This window comes from Schistocerca cancellata, chromosome 8, assembly GCF_023864275.1.
Source record: "Schistocerca cancellata isolate TAMUIC-IGC-003103 chromosome 8, iqSchCanc2.1, whole genome shotgun sequence".
NCBI classification, from domain to species: domain Eukaryota; kingdom Metazoa; phylum Arthropoda; class Insecta; order Orthoptera; family Acrididae; genus Schistocerca; species Schistocerca cancellata.
The window spans coordinates 285,397,766-285,424,638 of NC_064633.1; the positions used below are offsets into that span (position 1 = coordinate 285,397,766).

The window sequence follows — 26,873 nt, forward strand, 5'->3', positions numbered from 1 at the left end:
ATGCTTAGATATATAAATGATAAGTAATCCAGCACGACAATAACAACTGAAGATAGCTGTAACACCAACTACATTCTGTGTACAAGAGAAGCTTATGCAGTGGGCTTCTCATTCAGAAATCGTATTGGAATGTCAATAATTGTGAGAAGATTGTGTTACACTTCACATAAGAAAGAGAAATTCCATTAGCACATCTTGGAATGTGATAGCAACGGGATTGTGCCCTATTAAGAATGAGCTTTGTCATTCCATGATATTGCTGTTCTTACTGGATGGAATCAGTGATTATGAATACTGAATCAGTGGGTTCAGGAGTGCCATGCAGGATCTCAAAGGCCCCCTGTGACTAATGCCTGATGAGACATATACACTGTTTTTTTGGCTGGGCATGATTTTACAGCTATGTCACATATCTTGAGTCTGGGAATGGGCTTGTTTGAAGCAAGACAGTTATCGACATGGACAGTGTGGAGCCTCATGGATCCTCAGTACAGTGGCCAGTGGTATGGCTTCCTTTGATGTGACTACAGAGAGAGGTGCACCAACAGTGGTGTACCCAATGATAATATTGGATGCAGATGTGACACTGTGCCATCTTTTCAGGTGAGTGTTGATTCTATGTACTGTATCATGATGTGTGGAGGATCCAAGGAGAATAATCATTGCCACATTACATACATCATTGTCATAAGAGCCCAGCAGTTGGTGTGTAGATATGACAGGTGCTGTTGGGCACAAATCATTACCATATCTGATTCATGTAGATCGTAAGTTGGACAGCAGCCATTTCATTTATGTCATATTATGCCTGTCTCTTAGCTCTATCACCAAAGTCCCTGTGATGTTAACTTTCAATAAGATGATGCAAGACTTTAAGCTCTCAGCACACTGTTGCCCTGGTCAGTCATCTTCTCCATTAAAAATGTTAGATTATGGGTTGACAAGAAACTGGACCCCCACTATTCACTAGCCACACTTCATTAACTCTAGGACAGGGTTAAAGCAGCATGGAATGCTGTATGTGTACCTGTCATCCAAGCTTAGTTTGACTCATTACCATCATAGCTGCCAGATTTGGTAGCCCAGTGTACTAAATTTCACATCCTGTACACCCCAAATCATCTACAAATCCAATCATATATGCTGTACATATACTTTGGTTGTATGTATGCTGTATATATACAAAGTTATTTGTTTGCTATCTTCTTTGATACTGCACTTTTCACGTTCAGCACTGAATGTGTCAGTTGACAGTATTAAAAAATTTGCTCTTATGGTTAAGTATTGACCAGCAATTCTGTCTCATAATTTTGTAACTCAGTATTTCTTACTACATCTGCCATAGAAGGAAGAATGTTCACCTCTGTTCTTGGAGTGACTGATGTACTATTTTTCTCTAAAACCAGCAAGTAATTTTTAAGTGAGTCTATAGAGAGGAGTTATTCTAACCAAATTACCTCCCATGTGAACATACTCATCCATCTGATTAGCCACTGCTTTTGTCAAGTGTGTTCCTGACCTTTTGAGGGGCTATGGAATAAGAGTCTTCAAATTGCAGAGATCAAGAGATCTGCACCTGATACCATTATATATTTTTTGAACCTCTGATTTGAGTACTACACTTGTCTCCAAACTTGAACACTGTGTTTGGTTCTGGGAATGATACTGCATATTGTCACTTCTTGCTCTCACAGTATTTAACTTGTAAACCAACAGTCAACCAAGTAAAACAGCTTGCACCCCATCAACTGTCTTGATAACATGTGAGAGTATTATGAAGCCAATAGCCTGAAATTAAATCATGGCAAAACAGTGCTGTAGTCAGTGCTTACTACCACTACAACAGACATGTAAACTGAAAGTTGAAAGACTCTAGGCAGGGAACTCCTTTCAATAACAGCTCCACACCATTAAATACTTCAGGGTTATTCTTGATAGGAGCCTAACATTTAAGAAGCAATATGTCGGTGTCAGAATTAAAGTTACAGTATGAAACAGTATCTTTAAAAAAACTCAAAGTCACAAGTTGGGAAGCACATTCACATCTACCTCAGGGATTGGTTTTAGCCTTGTGTTACTAGGAAGAAGAACATTCTTCTCCAGTGTACTACCAATCTTGCCACTAAGGTTGACGTTGCTCTTCGTTAAACTTGCCACCAGGTGACAAGGTGCTCGATACAAACTCTAGTTGAGGAGATTAAAGTTCTGACTAGAATAACAACACCTGACATCAGACAGATAGTAACAGTTGAATCCAAAAGAATTAAAATCAACTCTAATGATACACACCCATTTCATGGGCATTAACCTATTGCTTGACATTGACTCAGGAGGAAAAAATTTGTCTCATGTACAGTGTCCCTAGTGAAGTAAAAGGCAGCAGGGGACTTCAGCGCTGGCAAGCCAGAGCTACGCATTTTTGGATACTACCAAAAGAGAAACTGCTCACAGGAAACACCTGCCTTGGCCAACAAGATGGTCATTTAACCTTCTTCATGTGGGAATTGGTTGAAGTAAAGCTTCCATCTTAAAAAGAGGACTCTACGATAATCAAGATGTGCCCTGTGTGTGTGGTGCTAAACAGATGATGACTCATGTCCTTCACTGCCTTTTTACACCATCTCTTCGAGTATTGTGATGCAAGGGGATCTGGCATCATCAAGTTCAGCAGCTGCCTATTGTGCTGCAGTGCTACACTTCATCTAAATGGTTGTCATAAACATGCTGAGAAGAAAAAGAAGGAGAAGAAGACTGCACACTTCCACACCTTGTGTCAGGCTACTTATCTTCACAAAATCCACCAACCATCAAGTAAAAGGATTGAGGATGACATCTGAAAACAAGCTGCAAGTGTCATTCATGCTGATAGGAGCTGTGGTTTACAGCTGGCTGCACCCAGTGTGTTCAGTATCTGCTTATAGAGCCATGTTGACATTACAGAAAAAATTCCCTAGCAGATATTCTGATTTCATCCTGCTCTTCCTTTATAGCGTACGAGCTTTTTTGTTGAAGAACATTATTACAATACCTAATGGAGGAGCTATCAATGAGTCCACCTGACATGCTAGTCAAGTCTTCACAGAAACCTCAGTCAATGGACAGGGAATCATGTGGAGCACCAGATATGCTCTAAGCAGATGTCATCACTTCTTTATTGTTGTTAAAATGTAAGGGAACAGTCTTGCAACTGTTACCCACGCTTGCATTCCACCAAGTAATCTGTGACCTCACTGTCTGCCAATAGCCTCCAGTGGACGGATGTGAGGTGCTCATGTAAGGCACATCAGAAGTTTCAGTAATGTCAATGATCATAGTCAAAGACAGAAAGCAGAAGTGCCACAGTTTTTGCCATAGGTGAGTAAGTGCTGCCATTATGCAAAGCACCAGCCTGCAGCCTGTAAACCGTGGTCAACACAATGTTTAGCTATCTCTGGGAAGCAAAATGTATGTGTGCACTTATACTCAACAAGCACAGTTTCTGTTCATCTCCTACTATGTAAAACTGTATAGTGCATGAGAGAAGGTACAGATTAAAGCAACTGGAGACTAACTGAAAACTGTAGAGTGACTGCTAAAACCAAAGTCATAATTATATGATTGTGGCACTACAAGCAGTGAAAAGCTACAATGATAAACTGCAATGATGACTGAAAGAAACCTCTGAAGACACTTGAAGTAATGCAATTAAATTGGTATAGTTATATGAAAAGAATAGGTCTCCTCAAAAACAGTCAAGTGTACTTTGGTAGAAATGATGCTGGGAAGAAACCAAGAGGAAGTTCTTTATCATGTCAACTGGTGACTACTTTATATACAACAACTGTTCATGGATAAAGTGTTATGGAGGAAGCTCACACAAAACAGCACATACCGTTTTGGGGGCTGAGGGATTATGGTTATGAGTATTCTTGTGTCATCAGCAAGTATTTCTTTGAAGTTAAGAGGAAGTTACTTAAATGGTCTAAGAGTAAGAGTGGACCCAATACAATACTTTAATTTGTCTTTTGTGTTTTTGTTTGGGTGGCTAGCAGATCATACTCAAAATCTTTAGGTTCTGAAGTTATTATTGCATTGTTTCAGTTATTATTGCATTGTTCCACTACACTATTTAATTCCAGGTCCTCTCATTTGTGTCTTATCATTCATTAACTGAGTTTTAACACACTAGCTTTTCACTTTGAGAAACTTTTCAGCAGTTCTATTATTTTCTCTTTCTTCCCTTTCCTCTTAAGCCATTAAAGCAAGTTCCAATGCCTTGGGCAGCTAGAGATCTAATGCCACATGCTATATGTTTCTTTTTTATGATAAAGTACCAAGCATTCACACAGAATTTTTTTTAATAGTAGATGAAATTGTTTCATAATTAGTTTTAATCATGTGAATACTTACCCTTTTATATATGATATCATCGAAGCCAATAATAGTGAATGTATCATCAGAATTTATTTGATTGTAGTCATGAGCTTTTATAAACACCAAAGGTAATATTCCATGTCTTTTCAGATCACTCTCCATTTTTGAAGAAAAAGATTTAGCTAATACAGCTTTACATCCCATATAGCGAAGCTGAAGGGCAGCATATTCATTTGTGCGTCCTGCACCAAAACCATATTCAGCAACGACTATCCATGGGGATGATGATGCCTTGTACGATGATGCTGCATTATGAACACTTGTCAATTTTCCAGACAACTGGCTCTGCACCTATAGATAAGCATTTAAAAATTAGTTTGAACTGAAAAAGGTAAAGGATACCCTCAGTGTATAAAAAATATAGCGTGTTTCACATTAAGATTATGGAATTTTAAATTGATAACTAGTTTACCTGATTTCTGAGGTTGTTTTCTGCATTCACAGCACTGATGAATAGGTTTTTGCAGTACTTGCTGAGATTCCCACAGTATTTCAACCACGGACCACTAGGAGAGATGATATCCATATCACAACAGCCTTTCATTTTTATCAACACCAACATATTTTTGTACTCATTTTCCAGAGGAGCTGAGAAGGGCTGCAGGTGATTTATCCACTCTGTTCGTTGTGAGCCTTGCTCTTCATTTTCATCTGTTTTTTGCCTCTGATTTTCTGGGATCTGGACATCCCTCTTAAGGCTCGACCTAAAAAGTCCTTCCAGATTTGCATCATGTAAAGAGAAAACATTTCCTTTTGTATCTTTCAGTTGTTGTTCTAGGGGATTTGTGTCTAATGTACCAATGATAGAGAATATTGTAACCAGTTCTGGGGACGCTACAAATATATTTGAGTTTGGTGTAATAGAAAATTCTTTGAGATGTTCTCGATTGCAGGATGTTATTATTGCACTGTCATTATTGCCAGCAGTCCGAATAATTTCAACTTCATCACAGGAAAGGGCAGGAAATTCAGCTCCAAATTTCCTGAGAATTTCTGCTGTGCCTTCTTTTTCCATTACTTGGAGAATATTGTGTGAACTTGGGCTAATTTTTAGAGGAATTCTGCTCTTCAGACCATGTGAGAGAGCTTGTCTGGCAATGTCTGCACAGTTTATTAAATCCTTATATGTTGCCATTGAATATCTCCCAATGAGGCCTAGATGCAGTTTCCTTGGAACACTAAAAGGAAGCACTTTTGGAAATTTATTTACAGAGATGTCCACACTCGGTATAAATGGTATGCAGATGTATGGATCTGTTTCACTGAGATTTAAAGTAATTTTGTTATCATAAACTGCATCTTTATCAGGTGTTAAATTGGCAACATGTTTCATTGATGCATCTGCCACATCACTTCTACCCGTTGTTTTCAGGTGTGAATGCATCCTCAAAGTATAAGGAAACAAAGAAATATCTATGCCAATATCTGCACCCAACTGGCAAATTTTAGCCATTTCCAGACATGATAATTGGTGTACTCCAGGTCCAGAATACTCAACAATGTTTATATTATTTGGGTGAGTCTTTAAATTTTCATGCAATTTTGCTACAATATCATGTGCTCTGACAAATTTTTTCTGAATTCCAAGAACATCAACATTGACAATATTAAGATCCTTTAAGCTTATGGGAATGCCACATATTACATCAATAGCAGTTGAGCTGTTAATATTTAGACCCATAGAAGCCAGACCACCAGCAAATGAAGAATAAAAGTCAGTAGCAATGTTGAAACTCCCAGGTATATTGTAATTATAAAAGAGAACTTGATGAGGTGAACCAGATCCTGGGGGCCAAAAATCCATTTTATACTTTGTAGCCGCTGAAGTAAGAAAATTGTACATCTCATCATCATAGTCAGTGGGTCGGTGCAGTAACAGCTTGCTGTCCACATATCCTTCTTCTATTATTCCATCACAGTGAAGGCTACATGACAAATGGTCACAATTTACATTTAATAGTTGAAGTTGCTGGATGGTCAATAAGGCTTGCCTGTCTTGAAGTGCCAGGTGGTCCACATGGACATCAAGACCTTGAGCTATATGTTTTGTTGAGTCAACTGTTCTGTGGCAGTAAAGAATTTTCTCTGTCAATGAAAGAGGTTTTTTAAATTTTCTTCTGGCATCATTGAGTTGTTTTGACCATAATTCATGTATGTTGTTTTGCAAAGTGTGCAAGTTCTTGCTTATTGTTGTAGGCATAATCCATTTTCTTAAATGATGTATGACAGGCTGAAAATGTATAAAAATGATTATATAGTATCATTGTTACATTCTTGTTAGAGGAAACATTGTAAATTTTAGCATATTTGTCATTATATTTATTATTTTATACATGAAAATATAAAAGAAAAGTCTGTTATCCAGGTACAGATACAGTTCTAAATTATTTCCCATAAAGTGTGTAAGTACTAACCTATTCTCTCAATTTAAAACTCTAACATGCTTGTTTCTTATTTTTGAATTCAATTTTAAATTTTTGCATTCAATTTTTAAAGTTAAATATGTTCAGTTGTAGACTGTGTTTTGAAAACTATGTACTTTAATAAGAGATTGAAAAGTTGTTCAGAATTCTTTGATAAAGTTAGAAAACACCTCAATATCATAAAATCTTAATGCTTCTAATAGGTTTTTGTGCTACTAGTGTGGAATGCCTGATGATAGTGTCCTCCAACAGATTACTTGAGATAATCAGTTTGAATCCTTGTTTGTGGATGAACTTTGATCAACATAATTAGACTTGTAGGGGGAGTAGAGCTGGCAGTATATAAATCTTGAATGTTAGAGTCTATACATATACCATATATTTTTGTAAACATGACAGCATAAGATGCCATTTGTAATGATCTGTGCATCAGATAGAAAAGCTAAACTTTGTGGTGTCTTGATGGTTTCTTTATATGATTGTGGTAAATATTGTGGAATTTTGTATTTTCTCCAGATCTCTTTTGAAAGTGTTGGGATTCATATTGTTTTTCATTACCAACAGCAAATATGTGGCATGACTAACAGATAAATTCATAACTTGTGACTATGAATAAAGAATTCGAAAGTCCATCTTCTTGGATCAAGGATGATTAAAAGTAAATGATACACAGGAACCAGTAAACAAATGGGAGCTCATCCACACCTAGTATTATGAGATACTCACCAAACTGAAGTAGAATCTTACACTTATTTCTCAGTTGGATGGGACTGCTTCATCTTTACTTAGATGCATCAACATGTTCATCAGTTTCACCCATGGGAAGAGGTCTAGTTGAGTTTTCAGTTTGTTGAAATGTGCTACCTGGAATGCTTTAACAGTCACATACCAGCTTGCTGATATTTTCCTACAGTTCAACAATGATATGAGGCAATTCTTTCACATTCCTTCATTCAGTTACTGATACAAGTCATGAAGGCATGATATCCTCTAATTAAGTAATTGTGTTCTCTTCTATACTATGGCTGCTATAGTGTGCCTGGAAAGTTCAACACTAAACTAGATTTAGGGAATCTCACTTGTGGAAGCAAACAATACACATAATAATTAGTAAAGTGATTGGGTAGAATCTCAGAAAATCATTTGTAGTCATAAATGTGGATAGAAGTAAACAATGGAAAGTCTGGGATGGAACAATAATGATGTGGAAAAGATAGATTACAACTCACCACATAGAGGAGGTGTTGAGTCACAGGCAGGCACAATAATAAAGTCCACTAGAAATATTTCAGCTTTTTGAAAAAGGCCTTCTTTAGAATTAGTAAACTTACATCTTCAAACAAGGCCAGCTGACACATGTAGGTCCTCTGTCTCCAGGTGCTAAGGACAGACTGCAACTGCATCAGACATGAGCAGCAATCTAGCTGGAGTGGGTAGTTGAAGTAAGAAAGAGATGTGGGGGCAAGGCACAGGAAGATTGTAGGGTAGGGTGAGTGAAGATGCTAGTGCTGCCTGTGAGAGCATGCAGACAGGATAGGGCTACTAGGTGCAGAGTTGAGAGGCTGTGCTGAGGAAGAGAGAAGTAGAGATGAGGAAAGCAGCACATAGTGTTTTGGTGTGTTAGAAGTACTGGAGTGGGAGCAGGGAAGTGGATAGGCAAGTGGAGGACATGGACTAGCAACATTGAGGCCATGGAATTACAGGAACAAAGGATATGTTGGGGAGAGAGCTCCCACTTGTGTAATTCAGAGAAACTGATGTTGGTGGTGTAGTGGACCTGGCCTGTGCACCTTCATTCTTCAGGTATTGGAAAATCCATTACAGTTTGGTTCACTACATGATCCAATAGTGCACAAATGGTAAACTTATATTCAGTGCAGTGTTGATGGCATATCGCAAATGGCCTTGTATTTTAATAAACAAACATAAAGCTTGAAGGTAATATAAGGTTTATTTAGAAAATATAATTACTTTTTCATAAATTGCAAAATTGAAACACTGACATTCAAAAATACTATAATTGTATTTAAGGTTTCTATAACTGTTTTGAAAAATAAATTGACAAAAATATGAAATTTAAACCATTAAACATTTATAAATTGTTGTGAACGTAAAAATTGATATTTGAGCATCAGTAAATTTCAAGATGAAGATCTATCATAACTTTTTGTATTTTCTTTATTCTTCTTGTTAAATAGGTAGTAATTGAGTATGCAGTAACATGTAGTGCTGTGTTTGAGTTGAACGTGATTGTTGGAAGCATCCTGTGGTGTGTCATGATTATGTATTGTTTTGAAGTATTTCCAAAAACAGAATAAAACTGTTTTGAAGAGAATTCAAAATCCTACAAGACCTTATTACTGCACTGATGTATAAAACTAAAACACCCAGAATCCTATATAGAAATGCAGGAGAGTATCATCCACCAAGACTGCTGAGCTAACAATAGAAGAAAAACTGCAATGGACAGCAATGGACAGCTAACCCTTCTACAAAGTAATTGAAGCTCAAGATAATTGATTAAAAAATTATGATGATAGAAGCAAGGTTTGGAAAATTGTTTTAATTTAAAATACTGTGAGAATTTTAACATTCCAGATGATGTAGATTATGAAGCAGTCATTAAAGTGAATCACATTATGTTGGGTGGCATGTTCAGCAACTTGATGGTCCATCTGTCTCTTGGCCGTAATTTGATGGTGGCAATTCATATGGAACAGACAACTTGTTAGTTGTCATCCCCACTTAGAATGAACTACAGTTGTTGCTGCTAAGTTGGTAGATTACATGGCTGCTGACACAGATGGCCCTGCCTTTGAGGGGTATGAGATGCCTGTGACAAGACTGGAGTCGATGTCAGTGGGAGGATGTATGAGACAAGTCTTTCGGCTCAGCCTATTGCAGGGGTATGAACCGTGGTGCAAGGGCTTTGGAGCAGGGGTGGGTAGGAACAGACAGGGTATTTCATAACTTGGTTGGGTGGCAGATTTACACTGTTGGAGGAATGTTGGAGAAAGTGGGGAGAATATTTCTCATTTCAGTGCATGATGGGAGGCAGTCAAAGCTCCTGACAGAGAATGTGATTCAGTTGATCCAGTCCTGGGTGACACTGAGTCATAAGAGGAATGCTCCTTTGTCACTAGATAGTGGGTATGTGGGGAATTATAGGTGACTAGTGGGAGAAGGTCTGGGAAATCTGTTTCTGTACCAGGTTAGGAGGGTAGTTTCAGTCTGTGAAGGCCTCACTGAGACCACTGGCATATTTGGAGAGGAACTGATGATCAGACTTGCAGCAACTAGTCTTCATCAAATCAATTCCACTTATTTGATTAGTGTATTAAATATTAATTCTCATACATCATATGTCACAAGACAATGAAGGCTATAAAAGCAAAGGTGTTTAAAAATCATCTTGAAGACTGATCATGTAATTGGAAATTTTGTAGTAAGACTGCAACCCTTTCTGTCCCTCTCCCAAATAAACTTATTGTACTTTAGAAATACACTTCCTAAATTGAGTTCAAAAATGGCTCTGAGCACTATGGGACTTAACTTCTGAGGTCATCAGTCCCCTAGAACTTAGAACTACTTAAACCTAACTAACCTAAGGACATCAACACACTTATGCCTGAGGCAGGATTCGAACCTGCGACCGTAGCGGTCGCGCAGTTCCAGACTGTAGCGCCTAGAACCGCTCAGCCACCCTGGCCGGCACTAAATTTAGTGTTGCTCTACCCAGGTTTGGGCAAAATTTAATGTGTGTGTGTGCATGTGTGTGTGTGTGTGTGTGTGTGTGTGTGTGTGTGTGTGTGTGTGTGTGTGTGTGCGCGTGTGTACTTGAATGGGAAAAGACTAGTAACTCAAAATCTGATGAAATCTACTCTGTTGTTACCTGTGTAATATATACCTTACACATCAGTTAACTGCAGGAAAGTGGTTATTGCGAATATTTTGTACTAGCTGGTACCAACTCTTTGTACAGGTTGAAAATTTAGCTGCACTGTATTTACCATTACCCATTGCTACATACTCTTTAAAATGAAAATCATAGTGAGGAACTGATCATTTCATTCATTCACACATCATATTCTGTAAATCTCATCATGAAAGAGAGCCTTAGGGACGTGAAATGAATAAAGTTGTAAATTAGTAGGCAGAAACAGCCACTGAAAGCTACTTGTGTAAACTAAACAAACGTCAAGTTATACCATGTGCTAATCCAGTTGCAGTGATAATTATGGGGATTGCTTCTAAACCACATTATGTATGTGTTTGTTTATTAGGAGTAAAAACAGCTACTCTGGAAAAGTGACTACTCCTCCTCCTGAACTACTAAGTTGTTATTTTTTATCAAATAGTCAAAGCATTGCTTGTATATAAATTTTACACAACACTTTTAGCCATCTAAATGGGGTGTCTCATGTTAATCTATATTGGCCAATATCTCTTGAGTGGCACAATGCTGCAAAAAACTTCTCTAGTAAATGTTGTAAAGTTTGAAGGGGGTCATGGAGTGGTTACCTCAAAATGACCTCTTTTTTTTCCGAAAAACCAATGGTTTGTCGTCAGGGGGCTCTCGATTGTAACTTTCCCAGGTTACCGGTATATCAAGAACAAAGCAAGACTGGGAAAAACGTTCAATGGAAATCTTGTATGCTTACTGAACTTGAAATGGCCTTTAAATTCTTAACCTGAAAGCAAATACTATCAGCATTAGCAGAACCCAATGTGCACCACTCGGAGGATGCCAACTCAGAGACCAGTATTGTGCTTGTGCTGGCACAATCAGAGAAGAGAAGGGTGGAGCTTTGAGGCTAACTAATAAGCATTATTGTTGGGGAATTTGAAATCATGACTGGAGGTTAAGAGAAATTTTACCTTTTGAGACAACGAAAATTTCTTTGCTGTGCTCACTTAGAATGATTCTTGAGTGGCGTGATTCTCATAATTTTTCTCTTATGAACTTAATAAAAATGCGTGTTAATGGATGTAGAAAAATTCCACCTTGTTGAACTTTGATGAATTTTACCTTGTAGGACTTCGAACAGTCTCGACTCGTGAGACTCTAATGAGCTCCTATGAAGTGAAATTTTTCCTCATCTGTACAAGCAAAAGTATTCTCAGCACGAATGTTTGGAGTCCATAAGAGAAAAGTTTATCTGAGTTACCTTGTCTCGCAATCAACTTTCTCAGACCTGTCTTTCATCTCTGCCTTGAAAAAGATGGGTTACCATGGGATATTTCATTATTTTATTATTTACATCAATATCGAAATATGTAAAGGTGCCCTCTTGAAAGACACACATCCATTAGACACCTAAGTAATTTTATGAAAGAGCACACTTGAATGCTGAATGTTTTGGCTTCACATTGTGGTGTAAACAACAGTGAGCATGTGTAAAAAAATGGTCGTTTACACTATAGTAAGTCAGTTGTCCTGCAACACGCTTGCTGGATGTTTCCTTGAAGGAAAAACCTAAGAAAATCAATAATAGTGAAAGTGATCAGTACAATTTATTTTTTGACTCTAATATGTCCAAAATGGCTGATTATGTGCCATTAGAAATAGTGAGAATGATAAAAATTGTTGGCGAGTGTTGTGATAATTATGCAGCTTTGCAAAGATTGTGTGCCAAAAGGTATCCAAATGCCCGTCATCCCACGAAGGGTACAATTAGGTCTCTGGTAAGACAAACTGAAAGAGGGACGTTGAAAGGGCAGAGACAAAAGGTGGGCCCAAGAGAGCAATTGCACTGGGAGTTCATGCAATTGTCACTGAAGACCCACACCTTTTGACTCATCAGATTCAACGAATGCATGACATGCCTCGATCAGTGGTATCTTGTGTTTTAAGATACTTTAAATTCCACCCTTATTGCTTACATATCACCCAAGACATCTGACACTTTGTCGATGGGCCGATATGCAAATGCGTGCACACACTCTCTTTACAGATGGGGCAAACTTCGACAAAATGGTAGGAGTCAATCTCCATAATGCACATTACTGGGTGGAAGCAAGTCCTTGATGGCAATGTGATCATTGAACACAGAGACAATGGTCAATCAATGTCTGGGTAGGCATAGTTGGAGATTACATGATAGGTCCTGTTTTTTATGGTGAAATGTTTAATGGCTTGCACTATCTTCATATTCTCCAGAATCTGATGCTTCCTTTACTAGAAAATATCCCCCTAGACATATGAGCATGTATGTGGTTTCAACACGATGGTGCCTCTGCACATCAGGCCATACCTATCAGAAGGTACCTTAATGCAACTTACCCAAATCCATGGATTGGTATTGGTAGTGCAATTCATGAATTCCTGCCAAGATCATCAGGCTTAACACCACTGGACTTCTTCTTAAGGGGAGCTGTGAAACAGGTGTACTCCACTCCCCTGATGATGCCAGAAGATATGAGAGAAAGGATTGTGGCAGCTTTCCGGGCAGTCACCCATCAGACACTGAATGTTGAGATTAGCTTCTGACAGAGTGTGCAAATGTTCATTAGGCAAAATGGGCTGTTGATCAAGCATCTGAGGTCCTACACTTCCAGTGAGAACTATGTTAATCAGCCCTTTTCAGGCCTAACTATGTGTGGAGTCCACTGGGCAACCTTCATGTGGTCCACATTGGTTTCTGAGAATGCCAATTGTATTTGCTTTCAGGTTAATCCCTACTCAAGAATTTCAAGTTCATGAAAATTTCAAATGGTTCAAATGGCTCTGAGCACTATGGGACTTAACATCTATGGTCATCAGTCCCCTAGAACTTAGAACTAGTTAAACCTAACTAACCTAAGGACATCACACAACACCCAGTCATCACGAGGCAGAGAAAATCCCTGACCCCGCCGGGAATCGAACCCGGGAACCTGGGCGTGGGAAGCGAGAATGCTACCGCACGACCACGAGTTGCGGACATGAAAATTTCACCACCAGACAGAGCTCAGAAACCATACAAGATTTTCATTGAACATTTTTTCTTATCTTGCTTCGTTCTCAAGGTACTGCTAACCTGGTAAAGTTACAATGAAGTACCCCTGGCGACAAATCACTGTTTTTTTTAAAAAAAAATGTTCCCTACAAACAATGCATATTTTTTCACATAGAATACAAATATGAATAAAAAATAGGGGTTACCATTTGCAAAAATGAACTTGACCTTGAAAACAGGGTTCAAGGTCATTTTGAGGTAACAAACCCACGACCCCCTTCAAATCTACAACTAGAGACATTTTTGCAGAATTGTGCCACTCCAGAGATATCGGCCAGTATAGATTAAAATGGGACATCCTGTATGATGAAAGCAGGTCACTGGGGAAGAACAGTAGCAGTGGCATTGTAGACAGAACAACAAGTAAAGGGGTAATTCAGTGTAGGACTGTTTATAAGAATAAATACAGAAATGATGGTTCTTTGCTTAGGAGAAAACCAAGAATGGTAGGACAAGCATTCAACCAGTGGTTTGGTGTTGACTTTGTGCAAACATTTTCTCCAACGGCAAGAGTAAACTCATTTAGACCACTCTGCCAGTCAAATTTGATGTGAATGTCTCAAGACTGGATAACATGACTGCATTTCTCAGTGATAAAATTAACATGTAAATATTCATCGAACAGCTGGACTTGCTGATGAATTCTTACAGAAGACAAAAGAGTCAAGAAGACAAGTGACATACTTCAGACTTTGAAAACTAGTGATAAAGTTCATGAATTTTGGAAAGTCATTTGTGGGGTGTATCAAGCTGGTCAACAGTGATATGAAAAGTTGAATGTATCTCTAACATCAGTTGGATTGCAAGTTACAAATTTGGACAGTTTAGGAAAATGCCCAGTCTTCCAACTTATTTATGAAGATGACATCATAATCACTTCAGCAGACCAAGAAAGGATGAAGAAAATCATGGATGAGTTACCTGCCAGATTTGATGTAAGGGTTCCTGGTACCTTAGGATGTTATTGGAGGATCGACGTTAAGTCAGTCAGTTGACAAAAGTACCATATATCAAAGTGGTTATATTGTAGAAGTCATACACCAGTTAAGAATGGATGGCTGCAAACCAGAAAGGACTCCATTGGCTACTGGGAGAAACTTCGATGCAACAGCAACAGTGGAAGATGTACTCATTATCCACTCAGAGAACTGGTTGAACCATTGATGTACATCATTGTTGGTACTCAATGCAGCTTATGCAATGGAGTCAATAAGCTAAGACAGTACAATAGCAACCATAATTTATTTCACTGGCAAGTGGCCAAGTGAATCCTTAGGTACCTGAAAGGAACCATAGAAAAGAAAGTGACATACATAAAGTATAAAGGAGAAAGTTTCTAAAACATCTGGACAATTTAAAACTGTGTGACAGATGAGGACTCAAAGAGCACAACTCATTCTGGAAGGAATTTTCTGTTTGCAGATGTGAATTGAGGAAGTTCCATGTATATAAAACAATGAAAACAAATCAATTTTTGACAAAATAATTTAATTAGATAGGTAAAAAATCTACTCACCAAGTGTCAGTAGAATGCATACATAAATTAGGCAAGCTCTCAGAGCCAGTGGCTCCTTCTTCAGGCAGAAGGGTTGAAAGGGAAGGAAAATTGGCGAAGGAGAATGACTGGAGAGGAAAAGGGGTAGATTTTGGGAAAGTCACCCAGAGCCACAGGTCGGGGGAGACTTGCTGGATGGGATGAGAAAGAAAGACCTGGTCATTGTTCCAAAATCTACTCCTTCTCCTAGATGTCTCCAGTCCATTTCCTTCCCTCCTTTTCCCTCCCCTTCAACCCTTTTGCCCGAAGAAGGAGCCACTGGCTCTGAAAGCTTGCCTAATCACAATCTTCTTTTATGTGTGTGTCCTATTGTCATTGGTGAGTAAATCTGTTATTGGAAAGGTAGCATATAAACCAGGTGCACATATCCCAGATTTTCACTCCAAGTTGAAGTACTTTGACATACAATACCATTTTGTACAGCAAGCTCTACACAAGTATCCCCTGAAACTGGAATATCAGCTGACAAAAGACATGCTAACAATTGCTCTGACAAAGGCTTTTCCTGCACTGAAACATGAGAAATGTGTTGAAGGACTTGGACTTCAATCCTTGAGCCAGATACTTAGCACTCAATTTTTAATTTATAGCTGTCTGTATCAATATTGAGGGGCCATGCATGAGATTCGAATTTTACCACCGCTTAATAACTTTGTTATCTACAGATGTAACTAGGTGCACCATGTAACAACTGTGGCTTCTACAGATGTAGCTAGGTACATACTTTATCACACCTGTTATTAAACAATAGAAAAACAAGGCAGGAATATCAACAATACTATGAAAAGGATAGACTGCTGCTCACCATAAAGGTGACATGTTGAGTTGCAGACAGGTACAATGAAAAGACTGCTACACATAACCTTTTGGCCAAAGCCTTCTTCAGAAAAGAAAACACACACATTCATACAAGCAAGCACACCTAATGGACACATGACAGCTATCTGTGGCCACTAGGGTCAGAATGCATCTTTCATGTTGAATAAAGCAGCAATCTGGTGTGGGGTGAGGAAGGAGAGATGTCGGGTTTGAGTGGGATGAGAGAAGAGCATTGTGTTCTGGAGTGTGCAAGGACTAGATGGTGGCATGACAAGGCTCCCATGCACAGTGTTGGGTGGCTGTGGTGGTTTGGGGGGGGGGGGGAGGGGGGGGACAGGAAAGGAGAGGAGCAGAGAAGGGGAAAAAGACTAGTGGGAGCGTCGTCAGAGAGCAGCGCACAATGACAATGAGGGGTATGAATTACAAGGAGATGACAGGATAGAGGGAGCAGAAACTGCTTCCACAGGTGGTGTATGGCTGCATTTACTTCTACTGAAAGATTGGTGTTCTCAGGAAAGTACCTGGGGAAGGAAGGTGAGTCCAAGTTGGAGGTGAGGATGTGAGGAATTCCTGGGAGGTGACCAGGTGGTGGTTAGGTGGGAGGGGGGGGGGGGGGGGAAGGCAGGGTTTGATGTTTGTAGTAAGTTGGGTTTGGTTGGAAGGATTGGTGGCAAGGAGGTGATCCCACTGCAGGGATTGGGAGAAGGACATTAGGTCTTTGACAAATCCAACATGGTTAACATTTTTACCATCGTTAACACAGCCTCAAAGCAGATCCTGACCTATTAGTGCTAACTGCAGATGTTCCACCAATGTCATTACAAATCACAATAAGTACCCAGTGGAAGGCTCTGCCAATTTTTCCACCTATAAGCTCTGCTAGAGTGAGGCCATCCCAGAAGTCCAACAACCTCCAGTCCCTGCTTAAAGCCTTAGGTCCTTCCCAGAACCTCTTCCCTGAATCCATTTCCCTCTTCAACCCTATGACACCCCACACACCCACCTTCTAATACTCTCCAAAATCCATAAACCCACCAATGCTGGACACCCCATTGTAGCTGGTTATTGCACCCCCACTGAAAGAATTTTGACCCTCATTGGCCAACACTTCCAACCTGTGGCCCAAATTGTAGCAAGCTGGTATCCCTTCCACACCAAAAAATCCCCACTATACAGTTAATCACCCAGAGATGATGTATCTACAGTGACAAGAACTCAATTGCCTGGTACACTGAAGATCTCACAAAGGCCTTCACAGACAGGCACAATCCCACAGATCTAATCTGCAAACAGACTTCCTGTGCCAAATTCCCACCCTCCTACCAGCCCAAATAACCAGTTACAAAGGAGCACCACCTTCATGACAGTATGAACCAAGACTAGGAAAACACATCCATTGTGAGGGCTTTGATTATCTGCCATCATGCACTGAAGTGTGGGACATCCTGTTCAAGGTACTTCCAACCCCTTCTACAGTGGTGTTCCATTACCCACGCAACCTCCACAACATTCTAGTCAACTGTTATACCTCCAAATCCTAACTCCTTGCCACAGGGATCATACCCCTGTTGGAAATCTAGCTGTAAGACCTGCCCAATCTGCCCACCCTATTAAAGTTCTGTCACAGGCTTGTCCTATTCAGTGAGAGACTGGGCCACTGGTGAAAGCAGCCATGTCATTTACCCGTTCTCCTGCAATCGCTGCACATCTTCTTGTATTGATATGATTACCAAACAACTGTCAACAGGATGAATGGCCACCACTAAACTGTGGACAAGAGGAAAGTGGACCATCCTGTGGCACAACATGCAGCTGAACGTAACGTTATTGATTTCAATGGCTGCTTCACAACCCAGGCCATCTGGATCCTCAACTCCACCACCAGCTTTTCTGAACTGTGCAGATGGGAGCTATCTTTACAACACATTCTGTGCTTCCAAAATTGTGCCGGCCTCAATGTATGGTAACCATGGTAACCGATCATTCCTATGCCCTCCGCCCATCTATCCTTTCCCCTCCTCCCGATTTATGTCCCCTCACCGCCATTGTGCACTGCTGTCTGATAATTCACCCACCCGTCTTTCTACCCTTCTCTGTTCCTTTCTTTTCTGACCCAGAACCCATCCACTGCTTCCCAACACTGTGCCTGGAAGCCTTGTCCTGTCCTGTATGCTCCGCAAGACAGTGTTCTTTTGTCACCCTATCCAAACCAAGGGTTTGGCATCCTTCTCTTTCCTTGCTCCAAACAAGATTGCTGCTTTAGTTCATAGCAGCCAGAGACAGAAGACATGTTTGGGGTGTGCTTGCTTGTGAAAATGTGTGCGTGCTTTCTTTTCTGAAGAAGGCTTTATGCTGATAAAATATTTTTACTGTATTTTCAGACAGTACTTCATTACAGGTGACTGTATTGTCCACAAATGCCTTGAGGTTACAATTAATTGAGGAAGGGTCCCAAAACCCTTCCTGCAGGTATCCCTGATATTACTTGTAGATTTATGGCTCTTGATCTGCCATGAAATCTTCAGGCCAGCTGTAAATTTCATTTGATATCCCAATTGCTCATACCTTCATTAGTAAGTAATGGAATGGTACTAAGTCAGGTAATTTTTAGAAGTTAAAAAATACTGCATTTTTGCTTAGCTTGGTTTGATACATATAGATGTTTAGATGTAAGTTTCAGTGTGATGGTGCTCAATGTCAAGAAAGGTGGATTTGGAGAATGACAAGATTGAGTTAGGAAGAAGATTTAAGTTTCTGCAGAAAGTGATGGAGGTTTTCTTCAGTGTGTGTCTACACAACCAAGCTGTCTTCAATAAATCAGTATCAAGACATGTGGCCTAGCTTCTGTGCACCATTGAAAGGTGGGGGTAAGATTGGGCCATCCTCTTATTTTGTAGATCCTCAGATTGAAGTAGTTATGGATAAGTATGAAGTGGGTAGGATGATAATAAATAAGGTTCTAGGCAGACTCACAGGTGGTCACTGTAAAAGGTAGTATTCTAAGAGTGAGTGGCCATTTGTATGAGGGTTGATGATGTAGACTGAGGTTGCATCAATAATGTCAAGAAGGCATCCTAGTGGGAGAGGGATCTGAAAGGATTGGGGATGTTGCAGGGAGTGTTTGACTTATTTTATGTAGGATGGGAGACACTGGGCAGTGTACTGGAGGTGTCAGTGTACCAAGTCTGACAATGGGATTTATTCTATTGGTGATTTGAAATCTTATGCAATGTGACAGCCAGGATGGGTGTTTTTGTATATTCTTGCAAGTAGATAAAACATAGTGGGGTGTAGGTTAGGAGGGATAACGTGTTATATGCAGGTAGTTGTGAGGCATAATGTTTTAAGAATTTTCTTTTGCTCAGCCTGGATAGATGAACTGAGGTCATTAGGGACAGTTTTATATGCCAGAAAACCAGAGCACTGCCATGTTCCTTTGCCACATACTCCTATGGTCAAATACATCAGTGGTGGAGTCTACATCTGCAGGAAGGATTACAAAGTGGTTTGCCTTCATGTCATAGATTGAACAAGGTTTGGGGTTTCAGTTACACTTTCCAGGAAGAACTGGAAGGCAGTGCAAAATGTGAGAAATTGCTAGATAGTGTAGAGAGGATGGTTCTGGGAAGAGGAAGAGGATTCCTTTGGGATTTGGGTTGTAATTGTTCTGTATGGGGTTCAAAGCTCACACTATCAGTTTTTAATTGGGTTTTGATAGTGAAGAGGTATTTTCAGCTGAAGATATGGGTGGATGAGTGGAGATCTTAACTGAGGCAGTGAATTTGGATATCGGAAAGGAGATCAGGTCTTTTGAAAAAATTAATATCACAGAATCTGAGAGGGATTTGGATGAGAGGTTTAGGACTGAAAGTGGACCATGACTGTGAGATATTGGAGTTTGATTATGGCTACTGTTAGTTTTAGTTGCACTGTGAGTTGTGGTTGGGAGGTCTGTTTAAGAGGACAGGATGATTTGTGAGCCATGCTGAGATAGCTTAGTTGATAGAATACTTGTGTATGTAAGGCAAAGGTCTCAGGTTCGAGTTCCAGTCTGTCACACAGGTATAATCTGCCAGGAAGTTTTGAATAACTGCACACTCTGCTTTAGAGTGCAAATTCATTCTTAATAACACTAGTGTTATCCTTAACAGTGTTATCTCTCCTATTTATTTGCCTTACATCATCTTCATAACAGGCAAACCCCTCTCAACCTGGAATCTGAGTGCCTCTCTTTCTATCCTTCTTCAACCTATCCTCATTTCCTCCGTAAGAAAGGAACTAACAGTTCTGGAAGCTAGGACATTTTTCTACTTCCATACACATCTATTAGCAGTAAAGGCCAGCCATAATTTATACTTGTCATTTCATGGTTTTCTCAAGCAAATTTCACTTTTGATGCAAATATGACAATCTAAGGGACTAGTTTTCATTCTGCAACATAAGGTCTTAAGCCATCACATCTTAGTGTATGGCTTGAGCCACACTCTAAGCTGAGATAGCTTAAAACTCAACCTAAAGCAAGTTGAAGTTATGACAGAGTCGCCCGAACTTGCTAACCTTAAGGAACTACAGTATTTTCTCAGAAATATTTACTATGGCAATTTCATTCTTCAAGCTTCCTATATAGCCAAGCCTCTCAGTGACCTATGATAATAGGGGCTCTCAATTTCAGCAAACCATTTAAAACAATGCTTCAAATTTTCACACTGACTCCCTTCCAGTGATCGAACCAAAAGCATTGTTCTAGCAGCTAATGGCTCAACAAATGGCACTGGAGCTGTCCTGCCACACAAAAATGCCTATGACTCAGAGCAACCATTTGATTGTGCATAGACTTCAATTATTTCCTTTGAATAACTTTTTTTTGTGGTTTTAGTAAGTCTCAGTATTCTGTCTCAGATTCATTCAGTATCTGCAACATTGTTTTTAATTCTGATGTCTAAATATATGTACATTTCAATTTTGTCTCTGTAACAAAATATATATTCATATTTTACTTCCATTAGTTCTCTATTTTTGCTCTATACTTCTGATAACTCTACTATATTCCATCAGATATTAGTGCACACATCTTTACTAATTTACATTCAGACCCTAAAGTTCTGCAGTTTGTTGTCCATAAATAAAATGTCGTCAAGGTACTTGGGTTTTTGACATCTGTGTTACTGTTTATCTAGCCAAATGTCATGTGGCAAAGTGTTGGACAGAATATCCCTTCACTTAGGGCAGTATACTGACAACTCAGAATCTCACACATGCTAATAGAGTCTCTGAAAATCCTCATGCCCTCATGGTGTATGAATATGTTGGGCCCCAAAGAGTTTGTCAAAATATGCAAACAATGCCGTGTCTTGGCAGAACTATGTTCACAATGGTCTTGGTCCAGGTCTGCCTGTGAATTGTGATTTACTTGTCTCAAAGTAGGCCTATGCTTAACCTAATCATTTGATTTAGGTACAGGACAAAACTTTGCCATAAACTTAAAACATAAAGTCTTTTTTTTAAAAAAAAAAAAAAAAAAGAAAAGAAAAGAAATGAAATTATGCCTTGCTCAAATTTTCATGTTTCATAGGTTCTTCAACCAAACAGTAGGATTTGTCTCACAGCATGTACTATAGCCTTATTTTTAGAATATCTAGTTCATATTGATATGTTTTTCCTATTAATTTATCATATATTTTCATCTAAGTATGCAGTGAAGGCTCTGTGTATAATTTCAACTGGTGTGTGGGTACCATAAAATTCTTTTTGTTTCTTATGTTGTATGTGTGGCTAAAATGATTATTCTCTGATATTTTTTCTGTATAGAAAGGCTGTAATTTTATAATGCACATGATGATAAATGAGTGATGAAGTCCCATATTTCTTGATAGAGTTTAGGGGACAATGCGGGAGAACCGTACTGCTGCACTAGACAAGGTCCTAGCAGAGGTGGTTCGCCATTGCCTTCCTTCGACCGTAATGGGGATGAATGATGATGATGAAGATGGCACAACACCCAGTCATATTTAGGCAGGTGAAAATCCCTGACCCTGCCGGGAATCAAACCCAGGACCCCGTGTGAGAACACTGCCGCGAGACCAAGAGCTGCGGACAGGCAACAGTTAAAATTTGTTGGTTCCAATATAATGACAGGTGACAATATTTGCTTTTCTGTGCAATACATATCTGACAGTTTCCTGCTGTTGCTTCAGTATTTGAGATACATTACTTGAACGTCTCCAGAAAACTGTACCATACTTAAAGAGTGATTCAAAATAATTCTGAATTGCTATTTTTTTGTGTACTCATGTCAGTAGAATTTATTAGTATTTGTGTTGCAAACTCAGGAGGAGTTAATTTGATAGGATTTCAGTACACATATTTCATATTAATTTATTGCCCATATTTAATCCAAAAAATTTGATCATGTCAACTTCTTTCATAAGCTGATTATTATGTGGTATTCTAAGTTCCACACAGTTCAAATGTTTGGGTTTGAAATGTACCATGTGGGTTTTTGCTATGTTCAGTTTCAACCCATTCAACTGAAACAAGTTTTTTTTAGGGTATGTAATATTTAACTGAGATTTTGTGTGACAGCTTTGCCAGTTTTCTTCTGCAGAGTTGAATTTTGCTGCTGGCTGCTCATATAATTAGAAATCAGTGTCTTTTCTCATTTTATAAGCGCTAAAATTTTCTAATATTTCTTCTAAACCACTATTCATTGGTGCTATAATAGCCTCCTGGTTACTGAATACCTTCTTTACTTTCACTCTCTTGCTAAGCAATTTGATTTTGTGGAATTCAACAGTACTAAAGAAGGTAAGATATTCTAAATTTATTAAAATATTGAGACAATGAAATAAAAATTAATGCCATTATAAAATACATACGAATGAGGTCACAAAATATGTGAAGAGGAGAATTCTTCCATCTCCTTTCTTTCTTAACTTTTTTTTTTTTTTACAAAAAATACAGAGAGATTGTACAAAAACAACACAAAAGTGATGATAAACAGCTACAATGATTTGGTTTGGTGATATAAAATTGGCAAATACTGGGAAGGATATGAGGTGCATGTTTAACATCTTGATGAGTGCTTAATCAAACTAAAACTAAAGATACTGTACACAAAAAGGTATTTTAACATAAGAAACACATCTCTAGTTCAAATAAATAAATTTTGATGCCTTGGTTCTTAATAACCAAGTTAAGTTGATTATAACTGACACTGTAAAAAGAGCCAAATAAGACTTCAGGAATAAAAATATCTTATTAACTGGTTCTGGGTGGGAATTGTGCTGCATGAGGAAAATCCTGTAGATGCAGACATGGAGAAAATGAAAAAAATTATCGTGAATAAGGAAACTTATATAAATTATATTAAAAGTAATAATAGAGAAATGGGTCCAAGAAAAAAGGCCATTAACACAGTAACTGGACATCTTACTCCTTGCAATCACTCCTCAAGCAGCATTTTTGAATGAAAAGTTCTATGAAAAAAAAAAAGCTTTGTTCTCAGAACATCAGTATTTATGAAAATGGTTACTCAAATGACCTGTGGATGAATATACCTCAAAGGTTTAAATAACAGGAAACAGATAGTTATACTTGCATTTGCAAGCTGTCACATTTAATGAATAATGAAAACAGGTAATAACTTACCAGTGTCATGATTTGTCTTGTGAAAAAGTCTGTTTCTATTGTCATTGATTTCACTGTTGATTTTGAACAACATTTCCAGAGAATGAACTTACCATTTGTTGCTAGGCAACTGACTAACTAATATGGTTCACATGTTCACTTTGTTGGGTTATTCTTATTTTCCCTCTTGTTGTTATTATCATAATTAAAAGCTTCAAATGTTCTGAAAAGTAAACTGTGCTAGAGGACTACTAAGAGAAAAGCATCAATAGCTTGGCTTTTCAGAACTAACAGTTCTGATTCTTTGTCTGATAAATTAAGAAGAAATGGTCTTTGAATGACTGCAGTAGAAGAAGTAGTAGAATAAGGGTCAGGACTGGAACTTCCTGGCAGATTAAAACATTGTGCCAGACCAGGACTCAAAACTATGACCTTTGTGTATTGCATGCAACTGCTTTAACAACTGAGTTATTCAAACATGGATGACAACTTTCCCTTACAGCTCTATGTCAGTCAGTACCTTACTCCTACCTTCACAGAAGTTCTGTATATCTTGCACTCCTGAAAGAAAAAGTATTGCAAAGAAATGTATTACCAACAGCCCAAAGACTAAAAGATTGTTTCCAGAATGAATTTTCACTCTGCAGTGAAGTGTGTGCTGATTTCTTACTGTAGTGCTAGTCCTGAAAAGTTACTGGTGGAATTAGGTCTCTAAGGGCAGATCATGACACGGGCTTTGATAACTTAGTCACTAGAGAACTTGGGTGTTCCAGGTTTGAATTCCAGTCTAGCAGTCAGTTTTATCATTCTAGGAAGTTTCAAATCAGCACATAGTGAAAATTCATTATGGAATTGTCAAGATATTTTGATCTAGGATTAATTGTTAACTATTCATTTTTATGTCACTTTCAACACCTGTGAGCCCCAGATCTGCATAAACATGCATATAGGTAGAACAGAATTAAGTCATTACTGTTTACATCCAGTGGTAAGTGAAAGGGATGTGGATCAGTTCAAGACATACAGTTGAAACAATGAAGCAAGTGTTAAAATGACATTTATAATGATATGTTATAAAAACACTATAAGATATTTTACAAAATAAAATTTAACCACAATGCTCCTGCTTTCAAAATACTTTCTGCTTTCTCAGTTACCATTTAAATATCTGCTATTTATCTACTGCCACTAGTTTTTATTTTTAAATGATCACACTGATATATGTCATGGAACCATAGTTAATTATACTCTATAAGAATACAGGCTAATTTACAGTAAACATAAATTCTTGTCATGCTACAAACAGGAAACTACAGTTCTTGAATCTGTACTATCAGATGATTTATAGGAATGGGCAATAAGGTAGGCTTTTAATTTCTTTTTGAATTTTTAGAGGTTTTCCTCTTTATTACTTTTTTTCAAATTGGAGCTTGTCGAAGACTTGTTTAGTGTTCAGAAAGGGGTTAACCAGTATATTTTTGTGCAAATTCCTTTTGTATTTTATTTTTCCTTGAACTGTAATTTGCACAGCTGACTTCTATTTTCTTCCACAAGCTCAACCATCAGCAGAAGCAGATCTTGTTTTAGCATCAAATCTCATTAAGGAATTATCATACTGGGAAGCGAATTTAAGAATGATGTGCATATCTATTTGTTGTATGAAAATACAATTTATTCAACGTAATGTGATGGGCAGATGATGTCAGGGAAATGGTGAAGCAGATCATCATATGAAAAATCTTGTCAGTCACCAGCCCAGTCAGAGTCAACATAACCAATTATCATATGAGAAAAGTGTTTATCTCTAGCACAAAACAATTTGGTTTTAGGGTTCCCATCATATAATGCAATAAATGTTTGAAAGAATTCCATAAAGTCAAACTTGCTCATGATTGGTACCTGCTTAGGATACATATTGCTGCACAAATATCTGGTATGGAACTTAACATGGCAAACATCAGTTACCCTGTAAATTTTCTACATTTTTTTTTCAATGTCTTCATTTTCAGCTTTTTCTCTTTATTACACAGTGTGAACAAAACTACTTTCAAACACATCAAAAGCTTTTAACACTTCTCAAGATAGGTACTTTGACAAACAGTAATAGTACCTTCCCTTAAATTTTGAACAATATTCATTCCCAAATAGTTCCTAATCAGACCTAAATCCTTCATTTTAAAGTATCATTTAATAATAATTATCAGTTTCACTTTGGGAAGTTGAAGCTATCAGCAGGTCGTGTAAACAAGTAAGTATGTTTTATGGTAGCAATATTCAAAATCACTGCTTACAAACTCTTGGCTGTTGTTACAGTACAAAATTTAACATTTCAATTTTTGGGTGAGTCCTTTAAATTGTACAAAGCCTATCTAAGTTTACAAACTTTACCATTCATTTTATTGCACTATGTAATTTAAAATAATATTCTCCAATTATCTCACCACAGAGAAAAGCATGACAGAAAAGTCTTGCCAAAGTTAATTTTGCAAGTGGACTGTATATTTCCAAAAAAATCAATCTGTGTTGGAAACCTTTAGGTACAAGACAAGCTTTGTAAGATACAACATTATCTTTCTCTTTATCATTAAAAATCCACAGTGTGTCAATAACTTTACAATCGTTTGGTTATATATCTTATACCATGCATTATTTTCTTCCAGGAATTGCAGCTCTCTTGCTTTTGCATCTTCCCAATTTTTCAGCACCACCACTAGACTTTGCTTGAGGGCAGGTGCATAGGTTATTATCATTCACTGCGGTCGACTGGCCCAGCTCATAATCCTAGTAGTTCAGGCATTGAATATTCCTTCTGTGTCTCAGACTGTATGTCCCCTCATCCTCATCATCTACATTTTTCTCTGTATCCTCAAAAGAAAGTTTTGTGTTTTCTCCAATTTCTTGTTCTTCCGTAAGCTGATCTCTCTTTTCTCTGATAACCTCAATTCTCATATCTTCTTTCTGCCCCTCCAAGTCTGAAATTTTATCTTAATATCTGATTCTTTTACAGGAATATCAATTTTCTACTCCCTTTCAGATGTT

General features: G+C 38.3%; 1 protein-coding gene across 1 annotated transcript; it reads right to left on the minus strand.

Moving 5' to 3' along the window:
* Positions 1 to 2,019: 2,019 nt before the first annotated feature.
* On the minus strand, positions 2,020 to 6,613 carry LOC126095524 (probable aconitate hydratase, mitochondrial). Its single transcript, XM_049910307.1, has 3 exons — positions 4,826 to 6,613; positions 4,390 to 4,704; positions 2,020 to 2,184 (listed from the first exon to the last, which is right to left on the minus strand). Exons 1-3 carry the CDS (start codon positions 6,611 to 6,613, stop codon positions 2,020 to 2,022), a joined length of 2,268 nt encoding a protein of 755 aa, XP_049766264.1.
* Positions 6,614 to 26,873: the final 20,260 nt, after the last annotated feature.